The following is a 24,684-nucleotide window of genomic DNA, read 5'->3' on the forward strand; positions in this document are numbered from 1 at the left end:
TCGCCGATGACTGTCTAATATACCGACCAATAAAATCTGCAAATGATCAAAAATTGCTACAAGAGGACTTGAATAGTCTCGAACAGTGGGCTAATGATTGGGGAATGAAATTTAACGCAAACAAATGCTACATCCTCAGCACAGCTAAAAAGTACAATGAGACCTACAAGTTAAACAACACCGTCCTGAAACAAGTCGACGATAACCCATACCTTGGCATCACCTTCTCAAAGGACTTGAAATGGGGGAAACACATTAACAAAATAACCCAAAAGGCAAGCTGCACCCTCGCGTTTCTCAGCCGAAATCTTAGCCACGCCCCAACGTCATGCAAACAAAACGCCTACCTCGCACTTGTGAGATCACAATTGGAATACGGAGCAGTTGCCTGGGACCCCTACCTGAAACAGGATATTCAAAAACTTGAGAGAGTCCAGAGACAAGGCGCCCGGTTCATAACTGGGAACTATAAGAGCAGAACCCCAGGATGCATGACAAAAATGTTAGAAGAAAGAAATCTCATCAGCCTCCAACAAAGAAGAAAAGAAATCCGTCTGTCATTCATGTTCAAGATAATAACAGATCAAATACCATCAATAAAGGCAGACTCCTTTTTCACGCCACGACCAAACAAAAGAAAAATCCGAGCACTCACTTTTGCCAACCACATAACCGAAAACCCCATTGACAGATACGCCACAAACAATTCGAACTGCTTCAAAATCCCACAGACAAGAACACAAAACTACAGAAATTCTTTCTTCATTAGAACTATCTCGGAGTGGAATGGGCTGGATGAACTGGTCATCATGGCACCACACCTAAACGATTTCAAGGCCCGACTGACATGGGCCCGCGCCCAATGAGGACGCCGCTGAAATACAACCAGACCATTGGTTTCTTCAGCGCCAACCATACAGATACGGATACAGGTGAAAATACAAATTGAAAGAAATGCTAGGGCTCGGAGCTTTCAAAAGTTCTCCCAAAATAAGATGTTAACAAGATAGTACAGAGATAATTTTTAAGAACCAATCACTTCTTGAAACAATATAACAAATGATTTCAACTTCGTTCATTCCATATAAAAGATAATCTTTTACAGAAATACTACGACCTAGCAGATATCAGATACAACATAAATTCATAAGGCTCAAATCAATGTTTGTTTTTGGTGACAATTTCTCAATTTCAGGATCATTTTTCAATACTCAGATCAGGACTGTAGATGAAAACGGATGGTTCTTCTGAATATCTGGATTTTTCTTTTTCTTTTAGAGTTATACTAATCACCATTTGTTTACAGTATCATATAATACAAAGCTCAATTTTCATAATTTATCTTTTTTTTTTTCAAGATTTCGTAATGATGTCCAACACAAACAAACTCTTGCGCTTTTCCGAATCATACTTGAAATTAGCCGCAAAACAGACCTTGAACTCAACAAAATGCAGAGGATTGTATCCAGTCAGATATTTAGCATCAACTGCAAGTCCCACTCCCATCAAATCTCCTGGTAACAACAACCTGCAACAGCAGAATCAAGATTCATCGGGTCTAAGTCAGTATGAACCAACAGAACGTAAACCAGTATTGAAAGAGCCCGTTGCTAAAAACTTGTTCCTTGGAAAACTTGACCCTGTAAGTGTATGTTATGTTCTCCTTTTGTCAGTTTTTTTTCTTTCTTTTTGTTTGGCTTCACTCTTTGTGTGTGTGTGTGTGTGTGTGTTTGTGTGTGTGTGTATATGCGTCTGTGCGTGTGTGTGTGTATGTGTGTGTTTCTGTTTGCTCTGAAGGACCGATGTGTTTCTGAAAAATCAATGTCTGATTTGGAGTTCGGTTTTATTATTATTATTATTATTATTATTATTATTATTATTATTATTATTATTATTATTATTATTATTATTATTATTATTATTATTATTATTATTATTATTATTATTATTATTATGTCATAATTGTGATTGTTATTTTTATTATTATTATTATTATTATTATTATTATTATTATTATTATTATTATTATTATTATTATTATTATTATTATTATAATTCTTCTTATTATTATTATTGTTTTGTTGTTTTATTATGTCTTTTTGATTTCAAAATTTATAATATTTCAGAATTTTCTTGTCTACCCCGAGATCAGCACTGAAGAATATGAGCAGTTGAATGAATTGTGTGCACCAGTTGAAAAGTTTTATGACAATTGTGAGTTAAAAGAATTTAATATCAATATTGTTTGTTTGTGATCAGTTGCTCCCTAGCAGCTGTTCAGATTGAGGATTGCACTCGGATATTACATTTCTTACCTTAAAGCAATGCTGAATTATCACTGATAAAAGGCAATCTGATCGACTAATTTGTTTATTGAATTTTTTTTTTTCATTCCCTCCTATATACCTTGATAGTTTCAAATTTTATTTTCTTCTTTTACTTCAAGGGGTTTTTTTCCTAGAAAAAAAGTCATTCAGCAGTTATTTAAAGTATTGTAATTATTTTTTTTTTTAAACTGTTTTCTTATATTTAAATTAAAAAAATTTTTTTGTTTTTTTTTGTTGGGGAATATTCAAAGGGTTTTGAATTATTTTTGCGTTCACCATTATAGATGTTGATAAGTAGATAAAGTTTATAAAATTATGACGATTAAACTTCAATACTCAGATCAGGACTGCACATGAAAATGGATGGTTCTTCTGATTATCTGTCTTTTTCTTTTTAATTAGAGTTACTTAAATGACCATTTGTTGACTGTATCTTATAATATAAAGCTCAATTTTTATTTTTATTTTTTTAAATTTTTTTCAAGATTTCATAATGATGTCCAACACAAACTCTTGTGCCTGTTTGTAATTGTATTTACCTTATAATGTTTTTGTTTTGAAAATTGAACATGCCATGGAACGAATGAGGGATGGTAAAGCAACAGGCCCTGATGAAATATCTGTAGAGGTATTAAAAAGCCTAGGAGATCTAGCAATTGATGAACTTCACATATTATTCAACAATATATACAACACTGGGAAAATTCCAGAAGATCTCTGTAACTCTATTTTCATAGCAATACCAAAGAAAGCAGGTGCAGTCAGATGCGAAAATTTTAGAACTATAAGTTTAATAAGCCACATCAACAAAATACTGTTGCGTATAATTATCAACAGGCTAAGGAATAAGATTAACCCCGAAATCGCAGAAGAACAATATGGATTCCAACCTGACAGAGGGACAAGGAACGCAATATACCTCCTCCGTGTTTTAAGTGAAAGAGCTATACAGGTTCAGACCCCGCTATACCTCTGTTTTGTCGACTACAAAAAAGCTTTTGATAGAGTACGCCACGAAGAAATACTAAAACAACTGCACTCCATTGGCGCTGATGAGAAAGACCTCAGACTCATGCAAACACTATACTACACCCAGCAGGCATCTATCAAAATCGGAAACTCTACAGGAAATTCCATTCCTATTAAGAAAGGAGTCCGTCAAGGGTGTGTTGCCTCACCAGATCTGTTTAATCTATACCAAGAAACAATCATGAGGGGCATAGCTAATATGGAGGGAATAAAAGTAGGAGGTCACAACATAAATAATATAAGATACGCAGACGATACGGTACTCATTGCAACATCAGAAATCCAACTTCAAAAGATTGTTGACAAAGTGGTAGTAGATAGTGAAGCCAAGGGAATGGAAGTGAATATCACCAAAACGGAATGCATGGTAATACAGAAAAACCCCGAAAACAACAACACCTGCAATATAACGATTCACGGCGAGCAACTTACCAACGTAGAAAGTTTTAAATACCTAGGTTCAATAGTGACAACAGATGGAAGATGTAACCGAGACATACGAGCAAGAATAACTCAAGCCAAACAGGCCTTCATGGACCTGGGAAACATTTTGAAAAACAAACAGATGTCGTTCGGGATTAGATTCCGAGTCTTGAAGTGCTACGTGTGGCCAATCTTGTTATACGGATGCGAAAGCTGGACTACAAATGCAGAAACACAAAAGAACATTGAAGCTTTTGAAATGTGGTGCTTGAGAAGGATGCAGAGAATATCGTATACTGCACACAAAACGAACTAAGAAGTGCTAAAACAAACATACCAACAAAGGAAACTAATGCCCTTAATAGCGGATCGACAACTATCCTTTTTCGGACACATAGTAAGGAAAGATAAGAATGAATACCTGGCAAGTTGTGGAAAAATACCTGGTAAACGCGCCCGGGGGAGACAAAGAAAAACACTCATAGACCAACTGAAGGGCTTCACCAACCTAACAATCCAAGAGCTGTTTGAAAAAGCAAGAGATAGAGAGGAATGGAGAGAGATAATTCATGCAGTATCCGAAGCCTGGACCAGGCATGGAACCTAGAAGAGAGAGAGAGAGTTTTTGTTTATGACTATTATAGGTTTAAAAGCAAGATGTGGCCTGCGGTTGTCAGTAAATTGATTTTTAAACTTGATTAAATAATATAATTGTTTTTTTTTCAATCTCAGTGGATTCCAAAAGTATTGATGAACAGAAAGAAATCCCACAAGAAGTTCTCCAGCAGGTGAAAGATCTCGGTCTTTACGGATTGCAGATTCCAGAAGAATATGGTAAATTCTGGAAGCAAAATGTATGGAATAAGGCAGACCTGTAAAATGTTCGAAAATTGTCAGATTTAATATTTCAACAATTAAAAAAATTCTTTTCATCATCATTTTAGACTGTATGTAAACATATAGACTTAAAAAATGGTTTGTCGACTGTCGCTTACAGGTCTGATTAGATAATGAATCAGAATAAGTAATTGATAAATGAGATATCAAACAGAGTATGTGATGATTAAGATAATGACGCCTGGGTTGTTCCAGTCCTCCCTTGGAATAGACCCTAGAGACAAATTTCCCCTATGGGATGATAAACGGAAATTCATTTTTTTATTTATTCATTTCTAATGTCTGACCATCAGGCTTTAAAAAAAAAGACTTTAACCTGAAATAGTTCAGTTGGTAGAGCACTCGCTTCGCACTCAAGAGCTTTGAGATCAGTCCTGGGTGATGTCGAGATTTTTTTTCTGACCCCTCTGCCCACCTAGCAGTGATTGGGTAGCTGGGTCTGTTAGATCTGACAGAAAGTACTTTGCAAAAGACAAACGTCTTACCGAAAGGGTAGGAAGCAATTACTATTGTCCGTTTCATTCTAAAGAAACCGTGATATACTCTTGCTCCATGGGCCTCATGACTCTGATGGACTTCTTTAATTTTTTAAAAGTCTAAAATGGACCTATAGGTTTTAAAAGATCAACTGTGTTTTTACTGAATATATATTTTTGATTTAGCCAGAAAGACACTAAAATCATTCCTTTATTGCCACCTCATTAGTAGTTCTACTCAAGTGATTCTTTTTTTTCCTCCTTTTGTGTTTGTAGGAGGTCTCAATTTGAATGCAACTGGGTACGCTCGCATGGCAGAGGTTACAGCTCGTGATGGTGCCATTGCAGTCACTCTAGCTGCTCATCAAGCTATTGGATTGAAGGTATCATTGATTGGTTGTGAGAGCATTAAAGCACGGATAGGAAAGGCACAGGCTGCATTTACATCTTTGAACAGAGTTTGGAGAACTAAAGATATCTCCCTTCGACTAAAGCTAAGACTTTTCAACTCAAACGTGAAGTCTTTCCTACTATATGGATGTGAAACTTGGAATGCATCGCAGGCATGTATAAGGAGGATACAGATTTTCGTAAGCAAGTGCATGCTTAAGCTACTCAGAATAAAATGGATGGATAGAATTAAGAATAAAGAAGTATGGAAAAGAACACAGCAGAAACTATGGGAGAGGAAATAGGAAGAAGACGATGGAAGTAGATCGGACACACCCTTAGAAAGAATGACCACACTATAACAAAGAAAGTCTTGGACTGGAACCCTCAGGGCAGAAGATCAAGGGGAAGATCATGGGGAACATGGAGAAGAATAAAAGAAGCTGATATACAAAGAAGTGATAAGGCATGGAATGAGATAAAAAAGTTAGCTCAGGATAGAGAAGGATGGAAACTGTTTGTCTGTGGCCTGTACCCAGACCCAGGGTGAAAAAGGCAATGATGATGATGAGAGCATTATTTTTTTTTCAGACTCTAATTGTCTTTTATTCAAATTTTAAAAAGATGTTAATGATAAAGCTCAGAGGTGTGTAAACACATTTGTTGTGTGGCTATGTGGTCTAGTGGTATTGCACTCGCCTGGAAGGTCCAGGGTTCAAGTCCCACTCTGATCAGCACATAATTGAAGCCTTGGAAAAGGCTCTTCACTCACATTCTCTCACTGTACTCAGGTGTAAAATGAGCAACTGGCCGTTTACGCTATATTTATGCTCTAGTTTGTTGATAGTTCGAAACTGTTCTGGATAATAATTTGTGAACTATAGCCATTTATACCAAGTGATAATAAAAAATTAATATAGCAGCTTCAAAAAAGAACAAAATACCAAACACAGAACGTTTCAGACTCAAAACTCTTCTTCAGCCAACAAAAAAAAACCCAATAAAAACATAAATACATTGCTAAAAAAACAGATTGATGACTAAATATTTTGTACATCCTCTCTGTTGAAGAAAAATCTTGGAATGTAAGCCATGTTTATCTTTTGGAACAGTTCTTGTAGATATTATATTGCATCAGAGCAATGATCATTCTGGCAGTTAAAGTTGTTTGCAACCAAGAGTAAAATATTCTATTTTTATAAATAGAAAATTTATAACTCTTTTGTCAGAAAGAAAAGCAAAAGAAGGTTGTATTGTCAACACCATTATGTGACATTTTTAAACAACTGAATTTAAGACAACAGAAAGAGAAAATAAATTGAAAATCTGTATGCTTATAAAGAGAGGCTGTCCTTAAGATTCACTTAACTAAAAGTGAAATGGATGGGAGCAATTGCTTGTGACCCTTTGGATTAGATGAGCTCTATCACAAAAGTATTTTTCACCAAATCTATCTTAGATCAAGCAGCCAAGTCACTTATAGTATAACTGTTGTCAGAAAGAAATCTTACTGCACTCAATTTCGAACTTAATCTGCTTTGTTTTTTGTTTTTTTGGTAATCTTTTGCTGTACCAATTGACTACTGGGTTTGTGAAGTATACAGACGAGTACTTATTTACAGGTCTGATAACTCAAATTGTTATGGGCTCATTGTTGTAATGGAAATACTCTCAAACCAAGGCATTACAACAATGTTAAATCAAGCCCATAATTTCATCCGGTTATCAGACCTATTAATATGTTTAAGTCGATATATACACGATGGGTTACAATGATTCAATATTTAATGCTTTTTATTTTTTCAAAATAGAGAGGGTTTTTTTTTAATTTACAAAGGGAATTCTTTCAAGGAATTTATCTATTTATTATTATTATTATTATTATTTTTTAACAAAGGGTATTCTGCTTGAAGGAACAGAAGAACAGAAAGAGAAATATCTTCCCTCTTTGGCCTCAGGAGAAAAGACTGCTGCTTTTTGTCTCACAGAACCTACTAGGTATAACATTGTCAATTTAAAAATAACAATTTACTTTTAAAATGACATTAACTGAACGACATCAGCATATAAACATCTAACTTGACTGTTTAAAACTTGATGAGGAAAATAAACAGTTGAAAAAAACAAAAAAAGACTAATTATGATTTGGTGGACATGAAAATGTTTTTAAATGCTCTAAATAAATTAAAATTTCACCATGTTTTTTTTTCCATCTCTATTTTATTTTCCAGTTCCAAAATGTCAGTTTCATTGTCATTCTGTTTTATTTAATGTCCTTACTTTGTACTTTCAATGTCTCTGTTTCATTGTCGTTCTGTGTTATTTAATGTGCTTACTTTGTACTTTCAATGTCTGTTTCATTGTCGTTTGTGTTATTTAATGTGCTTACTTTGTATTTTCAATGTCAGTTTCATTGTCGTTCTGTTGTATTTAATGTGCTTACTTGGTATTTTCTATGTCAGTTTCATTTCATTCTGTGTTATTTAATGTGCTTACTTTGTATTTCCAGTGGCAGTGACGCTGCCTCCATTCAAACTAGAGCCACCCTTTCGGATGATGGCAAGACTTGGTATCTTAATGGAGGCAAGATTTGGATTTCCAATGGTGGGTGGGCTGATGTTTTCACCGTGTTTGCCAAAACAGAAATCACCACACCAGAGGTAATTAGACATTCCATTATCGGTATTTCCCATACGCTTTACTTGTTTTTGTTTTGTTTTTTGTTTTTTTTTTGTTTTTTTTTTGTAGTCCTTCAAAACCATTAATCCCAAGGAGCCAGAGTTTATCCCGGTTTCTATAGCGTGAAACAGACAATGGCAATCTTTTGGGTAGGATGCTAGTCTATTGCAAAATACTTTATGCCAGGTCTAGCAGATCCAGCTACCCAATCATTGTTAGGTGGACAGGGGGTCGGAACAAAATCTCGGTTTCACATGGGATCGCTTTTGGTCCCTTTGTGTGTGAAGTGAGTGATCTACTAACTGAACTATTGAGACCCCTTTCCTTGTTTATGTTTTCCAAATCTATTTAATAGCATTCATCGTCAAATAAAACACATTTTAAAAAAACAATATTTGTTCTTTTAATCAGATCATTTTCACATAATTATCGTAATTTTACGTTAAATGATTATTTGGACTTTCTTCCGTCTCCATGACCAAATTAGCAACTAATAATAATAATAATAATAATAATAATAATAATAATAATAATAATAATAATAATAATAATAATAATAATAATAATAATAATAATAAGTGTTCTGTGTGCACTAGAAAAATGAGGACCAAATCCATTACCAGGAAATTGAAATTCTCTGATTTGATATTGGCTACATGTTAGCTGTCGGTTAATTATGAAAGAGATTCAAAATCAAGTCTTGTGACCATATAAAATTTCTATTAATTAACAAACTTTTTGTTTATTATTTAAAAAAAAAAACTAGGGTGAGAAGCAGGACAAGGTGACAGCTTTCATCGTGGAGAGAGCTTTTGGTGGAGTGTCCAACGGCAAACCAGAAGACAAGCTTGGAATTCGAGGATCCAACAGTAAGTCACAGATTCAGCAAAAAATTGCCCTGGTGTCAAAATTCAGGGTTGTTCCATTTTTGAGTGACTGGTTATGAAAGTATTATGGAAGAGAGTAGAATGTAATACATCTATTATTTTATTTTATTTTTAAAAATTTTAAAATCTTTTTCTGTCTAAATATTTTATTTGTGGCTCTAGTAAAGTCTCTTCCTGTTTTCTCTTCTCTCTTTTTCTATTTTCTAACACTTTATTAGTCACTGCTGATGATTTCTCTTAGAACAGAAATCTCAATCTCATTGATTTTGGAATGGGTCTCAAAAAATTTCTTAGTCATGGGTTTGCAGGAATTTTGCAGAGCCATGAAGCTGACAGATGGATGTCATAGTAATAAAAATGCGTAGATTGTTCCCCTTCCCACTAACACACCCCCACAAACACAAAAAAAAAAAAAATAAATAAATAAAATAAAAGAAAGAATGCCAACAGGTGGAGTAGAATTTATATCAATGAATTTTTGGCATTTGTTTATTTTCAGCATGTGAAGTCCATTTTGAAAACACGCCAGTGCCGGCAGAAAATGTGATTGGAGAAGTGGGGAGTGGATTCAAGGTAATTTCTGATGTTGATATTTAGAGGCATAGAGTCCTTGTCTTGGGGTGAATCAAGATGATTTTAGTTTATTTCTTTTATTAATTTTTGAGTGTTCATAAAAGTTCATTCGGAATTTGATTTAAATATTCAAGAGGTTTTAACTAAACTAACTAGAGCATTTGCATAGTGCAGTATCCACTAAACCTGTTCAAAGTGATTTACAAGGGGTCCTTGGCCAACAGCAACACTTAACATATAGGGCGAGACATGACGCCTCTTAGGCACTAATTTATTTTTTTTGACAGAGACAATGCTGTTAACGGCCAGGCATTCATTTTACACCTGAGTACGGTGAGAGAATATGAGCAAAGAGACTTTTCCAAGGACTCAACTATGCACCGCTCAGAGTGATACTCGAAGCCTAGACATTCAAATCCGAAAGTGAGTGTCCTACCACAAGACCACATAGCCTTCTTGATTATCCATGTACTAAATGTTTTATCCTTTTTTTTCTGTAGTACTAATATTTTAATACAGACACAGCAATGCAATATATTTTTCTCCCAAACCAGTTGGCAATGAGAATCTTGAATGGGGGAAGATTTAGCATGGGAAGCTCCAGCTCTGGAGTGCTCAAGAAGCTCATGGGTAATTATTTTTTTTCTTATTTCATGTGGCAGAAGCGCTAGTGCTATAAATGTAATAAGATTAAAGGACACCAGATCTGAGGTCTAGATTTAATTTTTGTTCTATTTTGTCAGCTTGTTTTCAGCACAGGTGATTTATTTTGTGGAATTCAATGACAAGCTTCTACACTGTAATTTATTTGATTTAAAATCAAAATTTACATCAGAGATATCTGCATGACATAAAACAAAAAGAAGAAAAGAACCCCCCCCCCCCCCAAATAAAAGACAAAAAAAAACCTAAAACAAACAAAAAGCAAAGAAAAACTTATCTGCTTTGTTATTTCTAAGTGTAAACAAAAACTATGATATCGTTTTAATCTTATTTGTTTTTTGATTTCCCCCACCAAAAATGTTTCCATGAAAGCATCGACCGTGGAGCATGCGATGACCAGGACCCAGTTTGCCAAGCGTTTGTCTGAGTTTGGTCTCATTCAAGTTAGTATTTTTTACAAAAAAAAACACAAAATCTAGGTTGTTATAGAAAATATTTGAGAAAATGGTATGTGTCTAAATCCTGTAATGTCCACATAGTTATAGCTAAATGGTTCTTAGAAAATGGTACTTAGAAAGGATTGAATAAATATAGTAAGTGCACCTAATGAATATTTTGGGATCAAACCCCTTCTCGGAGAATTAATTATGGAATTTAAAGTTGGTAAGATAAATATCATGATGTAAAAGATTTGGCTCTACCTCATACCCCAATTCCGAATTTGTTACAAGTGAAGAATCACGTGACTGCCAGCCCAAAAGGATGGATGGAAGCGTCTTGTTTTGTCTAATTAATTATTGCAATTTATTGATTTTTTTTTTCATATTTTAATTTGATTTTTTCATACACTATCAGATATATTATATGTTATATCCTGTTTGATTGTATTTAATGGTTCTTAATGGTTTTTAAAAGTTTTAAGATTATTCAAGTATCCATTCAACAATTAGAAGGTTAAAGTTCGATGCACTAGTCATGGAAAACTGACAATTTTTTCTCCATCAGCTTAGTTTGGCACCTTATCATATACAGCATATCAGATTTTTACCCAGTGAACAAAAAATGCAAGCAAATCTTATTAAAGGGGTTAGTTCTATGCCCTGCCGAAGTTCAGGTTAGCTGCTTCTAGAAGTGATTGACGAAATTGATGATAGCAGTGATCTAGAGGGCTAAATTGATCAATCAGTTGATATTTCTTATATGCCAGCAAAAGATGCACAATTTGTAACTGTTGAGCTACAGGAAATAAAAAAAAAGATCCACGATCATTTGATGCTTTCTCAATTTGAGCCCAAACTGGGCTTGAGCATAGTATATATGTAACTATTCCTTTCAAAAGTAACAGTCTCAGATTTCCTTCTTCTAAAAAAAAAGATTTTGTGAATGGGGATTTTTGTCTGTGTTTTAATTTTAGGTTGTTAAATTGATTAAGACTGCAGACAACGTTCCATTTCTCCAAACCTCCTTAAGACGGTTCTTTAGCAACGTATTGTCAGGTGGTAATAGTCATGTGTTTGTGATAGAAAGGATGATGAGCATGGTGGAAGCATTTACTACAAAACTTCTTGTTTTATAGATATCAATTCACAGACATCTGATTGAATTCAAGAATGTTGCTAAAAAACAATCTTGCCAACCATATGCTCATAAAATCCATGTCTTCCTGTTTGTCTTTTGAATTTTGTCTTTAGTTTAAAGGTTTTTAGTCTTGATTTTCTTTTAGTAGAAATATTAAAAAAAAATAAAAACTTAAAACAAAATAGACATGAATGATAGTCTTGTTAATGCGCTTGTAGCAATCAGAGGGTCTGATGTTCGGTACACAGATTCACAAGCAGATTTTAAGTGATGATTTCTTTTCTCTTATTTTTCCTGTGCTCTTTCTGTCATTGCCATTTTTCTCATCAAATGATTAATGATGTATGGGTGATCTTCAGGAAAAATTTGCCAAGATGGCCGTGTCAATCTATGCCATGGAGAGCATGGCCTACCTCACGTCTGGTGTCATTGATATGTATGAGGATCCTGACATGTCTGTGGAGTCGGCCATTGTCAAAGTAAGCACACACACCCTTACAAACACTTACACACACACACACAAACACACACACACACACACACACTCTCTCTCTCTCTCTTTGTCTCTCTGTGTCTGTCTGTCTCTCTCTCTCTCTCTCTCTCTCTCTCTCTCTCTCCTCTCTCTCTCTCTCTCTCTCTCTCTCTCTCTCTTTCTCTCTGTGTCTGTCTGTCTGTCTCTTTCTCTCTCTCTCTCTCTCTCTCTCTCTCTCTCTCTCTCTCTCTCTCTCTCTCTCTCTCTCCCCCCCTCTCCCCCTCTCTTGTTCCCTTAAAATACTAGACACTACAAATGCAAATTCTAAAAGAAAACAAGTGAGCATTATGAATTTGTGACCATGAAGACCAGTGTAACTTTATTATAAAAATTATTACATGTGTTTATTCTCTTTTCCAGATTTTCAGCTCAGAACACGCATGGGTGCAGGTGTCAGAATGTCTCCAAATCTGGGGTGGCCTCGGCTACATGAGAGACTATCCGTATGAACGCTATCTACGGGATACCAGAATCATGCTTATTTTTGAGGTGTGTGTATCAGAGTTCACGGATGTGGATGAGCTAGGTGCTTCAAAGTGAATATTAAGTTTGAATGATCGGAAATATGACATTTTTTAGTCCTTTGCACTTCAGAATAAAGGATATGAAATTGATCAAAGACTCATATTTTTGACAATAAATTCAAATTTCGACTACCCACCTCAGTGTGTGGCCTTGAGCAAGTCATCTTGCCCTAGCTCACTTTGCGGCGCTGCTCTGCGGCTGATGCCTGGGTTATTCCAGTCTTTCCTTGGAACAGATCTTAAAGACAAATTTCCCCTTGGGGATGAATTAAGGGAATTTATTATTATTTATAAAACATCCTGACATAATGCTGTTTGAAGGTCATATTTTAAACTCTTTTAGTATAAAAGTGCCAAGAATTAAGCTAGCAGTTCATAACTTAATACTGGGGTTAGACCTTTCAGATAAGACAGCTGCTATTTATACAAATGTAATTGAAAATTTCAGATATTTTATATTTGATCAAATTCTATATTGTTCATCCTATTTCAAAAACATGATATTTATAGCAGCTGCAGCTTAATTAACTCACTCAACCCTAACACCAACTATATCCGTAGTATACCAGGGGTTACTTTTACCACATGCCTATTTATTACATTTTTCTGAGACAAATTATAGGCATAGTATCAAAGCTAATGTTTTTAGTTTTTACATGTTAATGATAATGAATAAAACTATCTCTGTACATGCTCATTTTAAATCCATTTTTTCCAATTTTGAAAAGTAGTAAAAATCTCTAGGATTGAGTGAGTTAAAGAAAATATTTGTTGGTTGCTTTGATATTTTAGAATGTTTAATCAATTAATCTGAGGTCAAACCCATGACCTTTTGAGGTTTTTTTAGATGTATTTAATGTTCTATTTTCATTTATTTCAGGGTACAAATGAAATTTTACGTTTGTTTGTGGCTTTGCAAGGCATTCAGCATGCTGGAAAAACAATGAAGGAAATACTGAAGTAATTTAATTTTAATTGTTTTTAAACATTATTTTTCATCTTATTTTATTCCTTTTCCTCTTCTTTTTTTTTTTTAGATAAAGATAGTGGAAAGTTCTTTTTCTTTTTGTGCAGGTTAAGTTGTTTTTATTTTATGTATTCTTATATTATAAATGGGAGATGATTTAGAAAGGAGAGGGTAAGAATTGCCTAAGAATTAATTTGAGATTTTAAGAGGTGTTCTGTCAATACTATCTTACATGCCATTTTATAACCTGTCTTTCTTCAGTCTTTGACCAGGTGGTGTAATATGTTGTGAAGTAGAATCATAGAATTTGAATTTTATACCGATAGAAAATCCATTCTGTGTTAAAATCAAATGGACTCTTCAATCATCTAAGATAAAAATCTGAAAAGATTTGTACAGAACAGTGCTGTACAAAGTAGACAGAATAAAATACATCTCTAAAAACTCAGTATGCCTCGACAGGGGATCGAACCTCGGCCCTCTGATAATCTTCTTTATCTTTCCTCTCATGATGTCTTAATGGCTGAAGGTCAACAGGATGCAGGAACGCTGTGGTCTTCTCAAGCTTGTGCTCAGACCCAAAGAGCTTTGATTTTAGTCTGGTCCTCTCGGGCCAAATGGTCGCCCCTTTGCTTAGTCCTGCAAAATTCTAATAATCAAGGGATAATCTGAGATTCAATCCCCAGCCAAGGCAGGCTGGGTTTTTTTGGGATGTTTTTTTTTCCTTGTATTTTTCTCTCTTCCTTATCTGGCACTGTTTTATACAAACCTTTTGCAGATCGTTATCTTACACCAGTGCCTGCTCCCTCATTTGTCACGATCATCTGCCTTTTTACTAACACTGAAATGATCTTAAACCCCACATATGTCAGGGTTGACTTTAAGTCAACTCAATGTATGACTTTAGTCAGGATGTGAATGTCGTTTCCATCACTTTCAGCAAGAGATTAGAGTGAGTAACTGCGATGAGGATAACTTCTGGAGAAGATAGACTGGCATCAAAGCTGCTATGCTGATCTCTTGCCAAAAGCAACAGAAACTGCCATCATATTCTGACAAAAATTGAGTCTTATTATTGTTCAACATTAATTTTTTTTTTTTGTGAAATCGGCCCTGTCACATCTAGGTTAAATTATCACAAGCGCTAAAATACACCTAAAAGTCAAGACCCTCTTTGTAATTTCAACGATTTAAGCCTACTTCTATCTTTGTACTTTTTCTGTCAGAAAGCTTCGTGATCCACTGAACAATCCAGGGCTGATGATTAAGATTGGTTTGCGGAAAAGCCTTGGGAAAACCGTGTTTGTCCCTGAGCCCCTCAATCTTCACACCGAAGTCCACCCAGAGTTAGAGGTAGGATTGACAGATACCGGTCAAATTCTATTCCACCGTTCTTTACTTTAATCTGCATAATCTGAATACTTCTAGACAAACAACGTTCTAGAAGTTAGTGTATAAAAGTTTTTAAAAAAATATTGTTACTATATTACCTGACTATCACCATTGTTTGTCACTATTATCATCACCATCATCATGACCACCCACAACCACCACCACTATCTCCACAACTATCACCACTACTATTTTCACCATCACCAACATCATCATCATCATCATCATCATCATCATCATCATCATCATCATCATCATCGTTGTTGTCTTCGTCATTGTCATTATCACCATCATCATTATCATAATCGTCATACCCATCATTACATAACCCCAGTTGTGACATTTTGACAATCTTGACAGTCATCTATAATATTATTATTATTATTATTATTATTATTATTATTATTATTATTATTATTATTATTATTATTATTATTATTATTGTGATTATTATTATTCTTATTATTGTTATAACTATTATTGATGTTGGTTTTATTGATGTTATTAGTATTATTTATTTATATTTATTTTATTTTTTGTTGTTTAAAATCATTGGTACGTTTTGTCAAAGTTGCAAATTATTTGGATTATCCATGTTGCAACACCAAGGGTTGCAGGTCCTCAATTTAACAACATGGATTACCATGAGTCATTGTAAAGGGTGCCATTTGTTTTTGGAACTAGTGTGATTCAAATAACGTTCTTTGGAATTTCTTGTATTCTCAGTATACTTTTTATAGGCTCAATGTTCAATGGGAACATGTTCTGATGTAATATGAAAACTAGTTGACATACTTTGAGTACATTTTTATACATATTTCACATTTGGTGCTGAAATCAAATTGAATTTTAATACAATTCGAGATTATGATTTTTTTTTTACTGGTAGAAGATATTTTATTTTATTTTATATTTTACATTTCTTTTTTTTTTTTTTAATTACATTTACTTTTTAAATTGAGAAAATAATGTTGTCTTGCTTTGTCCCTTTACATAAGTACTTTTAGAAAAGAAAAAAAGGATCAAAAGTGTTATTAATATTTAGAATATGATATATTTTATAATTATCAACAGCAAGAGGCAAAGATTCTAGAGAATGGAATTATGCAGCTGAGTTCATCCGTTGAACAAGTCTTGACAGAATTTGGCAATGTAAGTTTTGGTTTAGCAAATAATACAGTGTGATTGTGATTTTTATTTCAGCTTAAACATAAAACAGAGGGTCTCAACTTCCTCGTTAAATACTAAGTCCTTAAGAGCTTTGCGTATCTGGATTCATGATTCATAACACTCACTCACTCAATCCTCCCTAGGCCTGCTGGCACTTGAGGTGATGCAAGGGATCTCCACCTGGTCCTGTCAGCAGCTATTCTTGGGGTCATCTCGAGGGACAGACCTCTCTGGTTTAGGTCCCTCTCTATAGTACATCTCCAAGGCTCCTTGGGGCGGCCTTGCTTCCTCTTTCCTTGGGGTGTCCGCCCATCGCAGAGCCTTCCTTATCAGTGTTTTATCATGTCTGTGACAGACATGCCCCAACCATTGCCATCTTCTCCTTTTAATGAGACTCTGAAAATCTCCATAAAAAAGCCCTTTATTCATCTTTTAGGATTCAAGGGAAGACTGGAATAACACAGGCATCAGCTGCAAACAGCGTCTCAAAGTGAGCTAGGGTGTGATAACTTGCTCATGCCAGTGCAATGGAAAGTCGAGCTGAGTACTTTTTGGGTACAAAGCAAAAACCATACCACTGAGCCAAACTGCCCCCTTCAACAATGATAAAAATACCCACAAATTGGGTTTAAGTATCAGGCTTTCAAATTTGTACACGCAGTCTCTAAATTAAATGGTTAGAAGAAAGCCTAGCCATAAAGTCATATTTCTGGGTGGGGTTCCTGACCTCCCATAGTGGGCAGGGAGGTACTTGCTGTGTCATCTATCAAGTACACTGATAGTATGCTCTTGGAATCTACATCTGTTCCCTATTTGAACCATTCCCCTCTTCTTACTTTTTCCTCAAGTCCTTTTAATTGAACATCTAGAATGTTTTACTATCCAATTTTCTTCCCTTTTACTGGAACCATATGATTTGTAACCATTTGAGTGTATTCCTCTTAGTGGGATCTTGTGCTGGTGTCTGGGTGAAGCTTTTAGGTGATCTCAAACTAAGTACTTTGATAGCGTGATCTTGGAATCTACATCTGTTTCCTATTTGAACCAATTCCCTTTTGTCTTACCTTTTCTTGTGTGCTTTAATTGTAATTCTAGAACTTTGTACTATCCCATTTTCTTCCTTTTTACTGGCTCTGATATAACTTTAATTTGTTGCAAATGCCGTAAAACCCTTAAAACACACACACATTTACTAGCACTGATATGACCTAAATGTGTTGCAAGCACGTAGAACCCTTAAAAACAAAAAGTAATATTTCTTTCCTTACAGAAAGTGGTACACGAACAGATGAAGCTGAGGAGATTGGCAGATATTGTCATTGATTGTTATGCCATGACATCTTGTATTGGAAGAGCTTCCAGGTCTCTGTGTACAGGTATTCGTAATGCTGACCAAGAGGTATGTAAGATAAAGCAATAACTACTAGCTGCTATACAATGACTAAACTTTGTTTTTACCTGGTCAGATAATATTTATTCCTTGTATCAATAGATGTCCTGTCTTCAATTTGATATTTATTTGCTTTTGGCTTGGGCCCCATTGTAAAGTGAATTGAGCACACTTAAGAAACAACACTATGGAAAAGCTCATTTTTAAAAAGATGACTGTCAACGTTTCAAAAAATTTATACCTAAAACTTTTCTTTGTAAGCTGACCTGAAGATGAAAATGTAAAAAAAAGTTAACAGTTCTATAGACCATGAGTGAGTGGGTCACAGCGTAGCCATCGTTAAGTTATAGCCTGACACTGAAACCCAAAAAGACTGGCATTTTGAGGTCATTATTTGGTTTTTGCACCGCCTAGTGAGTTGCCGTTAGTAGTGCTCATGGAAACAAGTGGTCCCATTGGTTGAACTATTGAATACAACTCACGTTTTGTTTTCTTTTGTGGCCAAAGACTGGCATTTTGACGTCATTTTTTGGTCAGTGTCAGGCTATAAGTTAATGATGGCTATGGTCACAGTGGGAAACGATTATTTTCTGCTAGTCTGTTGTAAAGTTCTCTCCCTTCCACTGATCCATGGATGGTCATATAGTGAGCTGATTTAAAATTCATTATTTATTGAAAAAGCGAAATCCACATAAAGATTTTGTTTTTAGCTGCCATAGTCATGACATTATTTAAGAATTTTTGTGTTTTTAAATGCCATCGTTAGGAGCTGATTTAAGAATTGCTTTGTTTTTTACTATTATTTTAAACTGCCATAGTCATGAAATTATTTCAGAAATGTTATATTTTTTATGTGCCATATCCAAGAAATTATTTTAGAAATTGTTGTGTTTTTAATTACGATTATAAAGACATTATTTCAGATCTTTGTGTTATTGATCACCATTGTAAAGACATTATTTCAGAAATCGTTGTTATTAATAACCATTGTTAAGAAATTGCTATCTTGATTACTTACTTACTTACTTATCCGAACCAGCGACCACCTGAGCTCTAGCCCTTCGGTCTTGTGCCATGACGTAGAAGTTAGACGTCTTTTGTAGTTGTTCCAGGTGACTATAAAGTGTGTTACTGATGCTTGGATTTGGTGGGAGGAATGTGCATCTCAGATCTTCAAGAGGTTGACATTCAAGCAAGTGGTGTGTTACTGTTTCATTGGGGTGTTGACATAGGGGGCAGGAGGGGGATGTGTCTTTGTAATTTTGCTTAAATGGTCGTTGAGCGGTATGTGTTGTGTTCTTAGTTGAAAGATGATGCTTTGCTGGTGTCTTCTGAGCTTATTTAGGCAATCAGTCTTTACAGGAGTGGTCATATGGGAAAACATACATCTACCCGTGGTGCTCATTGCCCAACTGTTCATCCATTCTTCTCTCTTATTTGTTTTGATTATTTGTTTCGCTGTGTCTAAGGATACTGGAAATGATGGTTGTAAAAGTGTTGATCCGAGTCTGTCTAGTCTGTCTGCATTGTCATTTCCTGGTATATTTGAATGTCCCGGTATCCACTGGAGAGATAAGTCTACTCTGTGTGTTGTAAGGAATTCATCTAGTTGAGATCTTAAACTATTGAACGTTGAGGAGAGTTTATCTAAATCGAGAGCTTGGAGAACCGATTTGGAGTCTGTGAAGATGACAGTGTTTTGAAGTTTTGAAGGGTTTAGCTGGAAAACAGAAGAGAGGTGTCGCAGTGAGGCTTCTATTGCAACTGCCTCTGCCTCGTAGTTTGAGCAGGAGCTTCCGCAAGAATTGTGGATTTTATCACAGGTTTTATCTGGGTATTCTACTACAAACCCATACCCAGCATATTTAGTTCCTTTGTGGGCAGATCCATCTGTGTAAACATGTATCCAGTTGTCTGGGTATTTTGTATTGTCTTCATTGCTAATGTTTGTATATCTGATTTGTTTTTATTTCTTGTTGTTTCTTCTATGAGGTTAATCTTTATTTTTGGAAGTTTTAGTTCGGCGTATGGAGGTTTTTGACTGATTAAAATAGATTTTTCTCTGTTTTCTGGGAGTCTGTGTCTTTCATTCAAGTTGTTAGCAATGTGTAGCAGGGATTTTTGTTTTAATCTTGTTCTTGGTTTCCATTTCTCTGCCAGAATTCTGTTTGGATGGTTTTCCTCTTTTCGTTTGTATCTTTCAACCATTTCAAGCACTGCTGATTCTCTGCGAAGTCCAAGTGGTTCCACATTAGTATGTATTTCACATGCTGCTGTGGGTGTCGATCTCAGGGCACCGGAGATGAAGCGAAGGGCTTGGTTTTGTACTCTGTCCAAGGTTTTGTGTGTGTTTTTACTACCTACATTTTGGAGGGCTAAATTGTAGTCCATGACGGAACGCACATAGCCTAAATAGAGTTGTCGAAGCGAGTTTTTGTCTGCTCCCCAATTAGTACTGGCTAGTCGTTTTAGTAACTGGAGTCTCCTTGTGGCTTTGATTTTTACATTCTGAGTGTGTTTGTTCAGAGATAGTTGTCTGTCTAACTGTATGCCCAAATATGTGGGGTTTTCTTCTTTCGCGAGTCGATGGCCTTGGATGGAGAGTGTTATTTCTTTCTTGGAAACAGGATGGCTCTTAGTAAATATAGAGTAGACTGTTTTATTGCAATTTACTTTTAATTTCCATTTATCACAGAAGGTGTTTAAGCTTTCTAAATCTTCATTTATTCTATTGGAGGCTATTGGTAGGTGCTTTGTAGTATACCACATAACTAAATCGTCAGCATATAGGGCCTTTTCTGTCTGTAATATTTCTGGTAGATCATTTATAAAAATAAGAAAGAGAGTACAGCTGAGGCAGGATCCTTGTGGTAGACCTTCCTCTAATACTTCTCTGTTTGACAGTCCGTTATTAATTTTTGTTTGGATTGTTCTGTTACTGAGAAATTGTTTAATCCAGAAGTAGAGATTTCCATCAATTCCGTAGTCCATCATTTTTGATAACAACCCTTTCCTCCATACTTTGTCATAGGCCTGTTGGAGATCAACAAAAACCGCGACTGTATGTTTTCCATCTTGAAAGCCATCAATTATTTTTTGACTTAATCTAAACAATTGATCTTCTGTTCTTTGCCCTATCCTAAAGCCTGCCTGATATTTATTTAGTAGGCCACATGTCTCCAGCCACCAGTATAATCGGTTATTTACCATTCTCTCCGCGATCTTTCCAACACATGAGGTGAGAGATATTGGTCGGTAACTTTTCGTTTCGTCGGGCGGTTTATCTTTCTTTAAGATTGGAATTATAATAGCATTTTTCCATCCCCTTGGTACTATTCCTGTCTCCCATGTTAGATTTATAAGTTTGAGAAGCATCTGTTTACCTCTCACGCTAAGATGCAGGAGCATTTCATTGTGTATCTTATCTGGTCCAGGGGATTTCCTTAACTCTGTGAAGTTCTGACATGGTAAAGCCCTCTTTGAACAGATATGAGATAGCTTTTGGGGCCTTTTCTCGATGTTTAAGGTCTTTAATCAATTTTTTGTCCTTTTCACTTCTTTTTGATGCCTTGTTTACTGAAGCAAAATGTTTGTTGAAGATCATGGCTTTTTTTTGGTCATCTACGATTGTTCCTTCTGTAGTTTTCATGGGCTTTGGGTTGGTTTTCGGGGTTTCATTGTTAAGATTATTAAGTAAGGCCCATGCTTTTTTCCCATTTTGATTGAGGTCAATATTAGCGCATGTGTCTGCCCATTTCTTTCTTTTAGCGTTGTTAATAGTTCTTTTGACAATTGCCGATGCTTTATTGTACTCAATCTTGTTTTTAATGGTTTTGTTTTCCTCTAAGTTTTTCCTTGTTTCCTTTCTTGCATTTACTGCTTTTTCAATTTCTTTGCTCCAGAAGGGTTTGTAATTCTGTCGACTACCTCTTGGAATTCCTGCTTTTGCAGCTGCAAGAATGGCTTTGGTGAGGGCTTCGTTTAAATGTTCTACACTTGATGTATCTGTAATTTTTGGAAGCTGGTCATCTAATGTTGCTGTGAAAACATCCCAGTTTGCTTTCTTGAAATTCCATTTGGATTTCTGCTCAAATGTTTTCTTCTGTGTTTGAACTGTTATTTGTGTTAAAATTGGTTTATGGTCACTGCCTATTTCATCCAGGACTTTAATGTGACAAGAATTCAGAAGGTCAGAGGAGATGATGGTTAGATCGGGATGACTCAGGGACATATGAGCTCTGTGAAGAAGGGTCGGGACTGAGTCTGCATTTTGTAAAATGGTGAGGTTGGTTGTATTGCAAAGCTTTTCTAGTTCTTTTCCTGTGTTGTTTAGATTTTTGTATCCCCATAGTGGAGAGTGGCCATTGAAGTCACCAGCAATTATTGTGTTGTTGTATTGGGAACTGTTTAGATCTGTTAGGTTTATAGTACACCGTGGAGGGTTGTAAATGTTGTAAATGGTATATTTCTTATTTAGGTGCCATAAGGTGACTTTCTGTACATCAGTTGAGTTCTGTGATGGTTTAGAAGTAACATCTCCCGTGATGTCATTTCTTATATAAGTAATAACACCACGGCAGTCGTCACATTTGCAGGTATAGTATGTATAACCAGCAATATATGGATCGCTATTTTTATACAGGGTTTCCTGAAGTAAAGCAATGTGAACTTCCTTTTCATTTAATAATTTCTTCAGCTCTGTCTTTTTATTCCTGATTCCACAAATGTTAATTTGTAAAATATTCAAATGTTTGTGGAATTTCTTTGTCCCAGTAGCTGACTTTTCGCGCAGATCAGCCTGGGTACTCACTGTCTGGCGCAGACCTTTTTCGAGGCGACGTCCGAGCTCGTATGCTTTCCTTTTGTTTGTCATGGCATGCTGGGGAGTCTCTGGTCTGTCTTCCCACTCTAACCTGTATTCCTTGTCAGCTGCATAACATCAGGAGTTGAGCTGCAGATGCATGTTCCTCATATAATTAATTTTTATAGGGTTTAGTCAAGTAGCCTTCATTTTGTCTTTCCCACAGTCTCTTTCATGATTGACGGTCGCCCATTCCCCGCCACTTACTGTTTCCTGGCTTGCAGTTATCTATTTCAGTTATTCTTTCTGCTTAAAGGGCCATATTTCATAAACAGAGGATCGTCACGTCCTGGGTCATTTGTGTCGATGAGAGATTCTGTGGGCCTAAAACAAAGGGATACCAGCCCTTTCCCCTAAAAATCTCAATTTTTTAAGAAGGATACATGATTACAATCAATCACAGATAGTCATACAGAAGACATGGGCCACAGGTCGACCAAAGAGGGAGTATAGAAGTGTTAAAGTTACAGCACTAGGAAACAAGTATGAGCTATAGGGGTAGATTAAGAAAAGTAAGGACATACAGAGGACACCACACTACAGAATGAGTGTGAGGTGGGTGGGTGAGGAGCAGAGCGTGTACCACTCATCGGTGGGTTCTGTCTCCTGCACCTTAAGAGGAAGGGGTCCCACCTACTCCCTAGCCCGGTTATACCGCCGGGGACTCGGTCGCGCCCATAACAAACTCAGTAGAAACGGGGAACACCACGGGAAGGTGCTGTTATGGACACAATAATGCATGAGAGGCCATATGCAATAATCTCTGTCAGACAGGATTACGCGGCAATCAATGCACCTGGAAATGAGAGTTGTTGGGTTCGAAATGCACATCAATTTCCTTTCAGCAAGCGGGACGTCCGGCCCAGACCTTGCAGCCCCCCGCTATCTTGATTAACTTGTGTTTATTTTTTATTTCATCACCCAATAAAGATCCTGATGACAAGAGCATTTTGTTATGAAGCTGATCAAAGAATCAAGAGGAACGTGCATGAATTGACTCCATGTAAGTTCAAATTCAGTTTTATTTGACGATGATAATGATGAAGATGATGTGATGCAAGTGAAAATATTGTAATGACGATGATAGTATCGATACTGACGTTGACGACGTTAGTAACGATGACAATGAACATTAAATAATAAAAGCAACAGTCAAAGTATTTCCAGTCAGAATTTGGATTTCTAGTTATTTCTGTAAATTTAAGTTTGTAATTTATGAGGATAATGTATTATGTAATTCATTTGTCTATTTTCTGGAAATGCTCAAATAAAGGTATTTAGCTGAAGACTTTGCCATACGCCAGTTGAGGGTATATTTTTTATCCATTTGTTTTTATAACTGATCGACAAATGTCTAAAGTTTTACATAACTGAATGTTTTATTTGTCATTTATTAATTAATTTTTTTTTCTAAATTTTATTTCTTTCAGCCAAAAAGTCTAAAAGAGAAATAGATGACATCCATGGACAGATTGCAGGGGGTGTGTTCAAGGCAGGCGGATTTGCTGCTGAACACGCCTTGACCAGTAACCGTTAGTTCTCATTGGAGATAAAAGATTATGTACATAATGTATTTTTGTGGTCATATGCGACAAAGGTTTTGACTGACAGCTAAAATCTTACGACTGCGTTCCATCACCAACTAGACATTCAAATATGAAAACAAAATGGGGGAGGGGAGGGGGAGTCAAAGAAGAAGAAGAAAATGAAGAAGAAGAAGAAGAAGAAAATGAAATCCTATGAAAATAAAAAAGGACATTCTGTATTTATTGGACAAGAAATGAGTTTTTAATGTGATCTGTTGTAGGGAAACTCTACAGTCTTATGGACTAGCTGTGAGTTTAGCCATTCACCATTGTATCGTGACAGGTACAAATGAGTGTGTCGGGTTTTTTTAAATCAATGAAGTGGACATATCAGTCACTC

At 35.7% G+C, this 24,684-nt stretch overlaps 1 protein-coding gene across 1 annotated transcript in view; it reads left to right on the top strand.

Moving 5' to 3' along the window:
* Positions 1-24,464, top strand: part of LOC144975103 (complex I assembly factor ACAD9, mitochondrial-like) — a 28,898-nt gene extending 4,434 nt beyond the window's left edge. Inside the window, exons 2-19 of the mRNA XM_078918830.1 lie at positions 1,359-1,642; positions 2,127-2,214; positions 4,512-4,613; positions 5,429-5,535; positions 7,440-7,540; positions 8,052-8,202; positions 8,988-9,090; positions 9,608-9,681; positions 10,236-10,311; positions 10,717-10,787; positions 12,282-12,401; positions 12,815-12,943; positions 13,859-13,938; positions 15,172-15,298; positions 16,412-16,489; positions 17,778-17,906; positions 23,689-23,761; positions 24,189-24,464. Coding sequence (XP_078774956.1) covers positions 1,367-1,642; positions 2,127-2,214; positions 4,512-4,613; positions 5,429-5,535; positions 7,440-7,540; positions 8,052-8,202; positions 8,988-9,090; positions 9,608-9,681; positions 10,236-10,311; positions 10,717-10,787; positions 12,282-12,401; positions 12,815-12,943; positions 13,859-13,938; positions 15,172-15,298; positions 16,412-16,489; positions 17,778-17,906; positions 23,689-23,761; positions 24,189-24,295 — 1,992 coding nt within the window. The 5' untranslated portion in view covers positions 1,359-1,366 and the 3' untranslated portion in view covers positions 24,296-24,464. The remainder of the gene's footprint in view (positions 1-1,358; positions 1,643-2,126; positions 2,215-4,511; positions 4,614-5,428; positions 5,536-7,439; positions 7,541-8,051; positions 8,203-8,987; positions 9,091-9,607; positions 9,682-10,235; positions 10,312-10,716; positions 10,788-12,281; positions 12,402-12,814; positions 12,944-13,858; positions 13,939-15,171; positions 15,299-16,411; positions 16,490-17,777; positions 17,907-23,688; positions 23,762-24,188) is intronic.
* The last annotated feature ends 220 nt before the right edge of the window (positions 24,465-24,684 follow it).

The sequence above is a fragment of the Berghia stephanieae genome, chromosome 6, assembly GCF_034508935.2.
Source record: "Berghia stephanieae isolate SIO BIC M18660-M18661 chromosome 6, UCSD_Bste_1.3, whole genome shotgun sequence".
NCBI classification, from domain to species: Eukaryota; Metazoa; Mollusca; class Gastropoda; order Nudibranchia; family Aeolidiidae; genus Berghia; species Berghia stephanieae.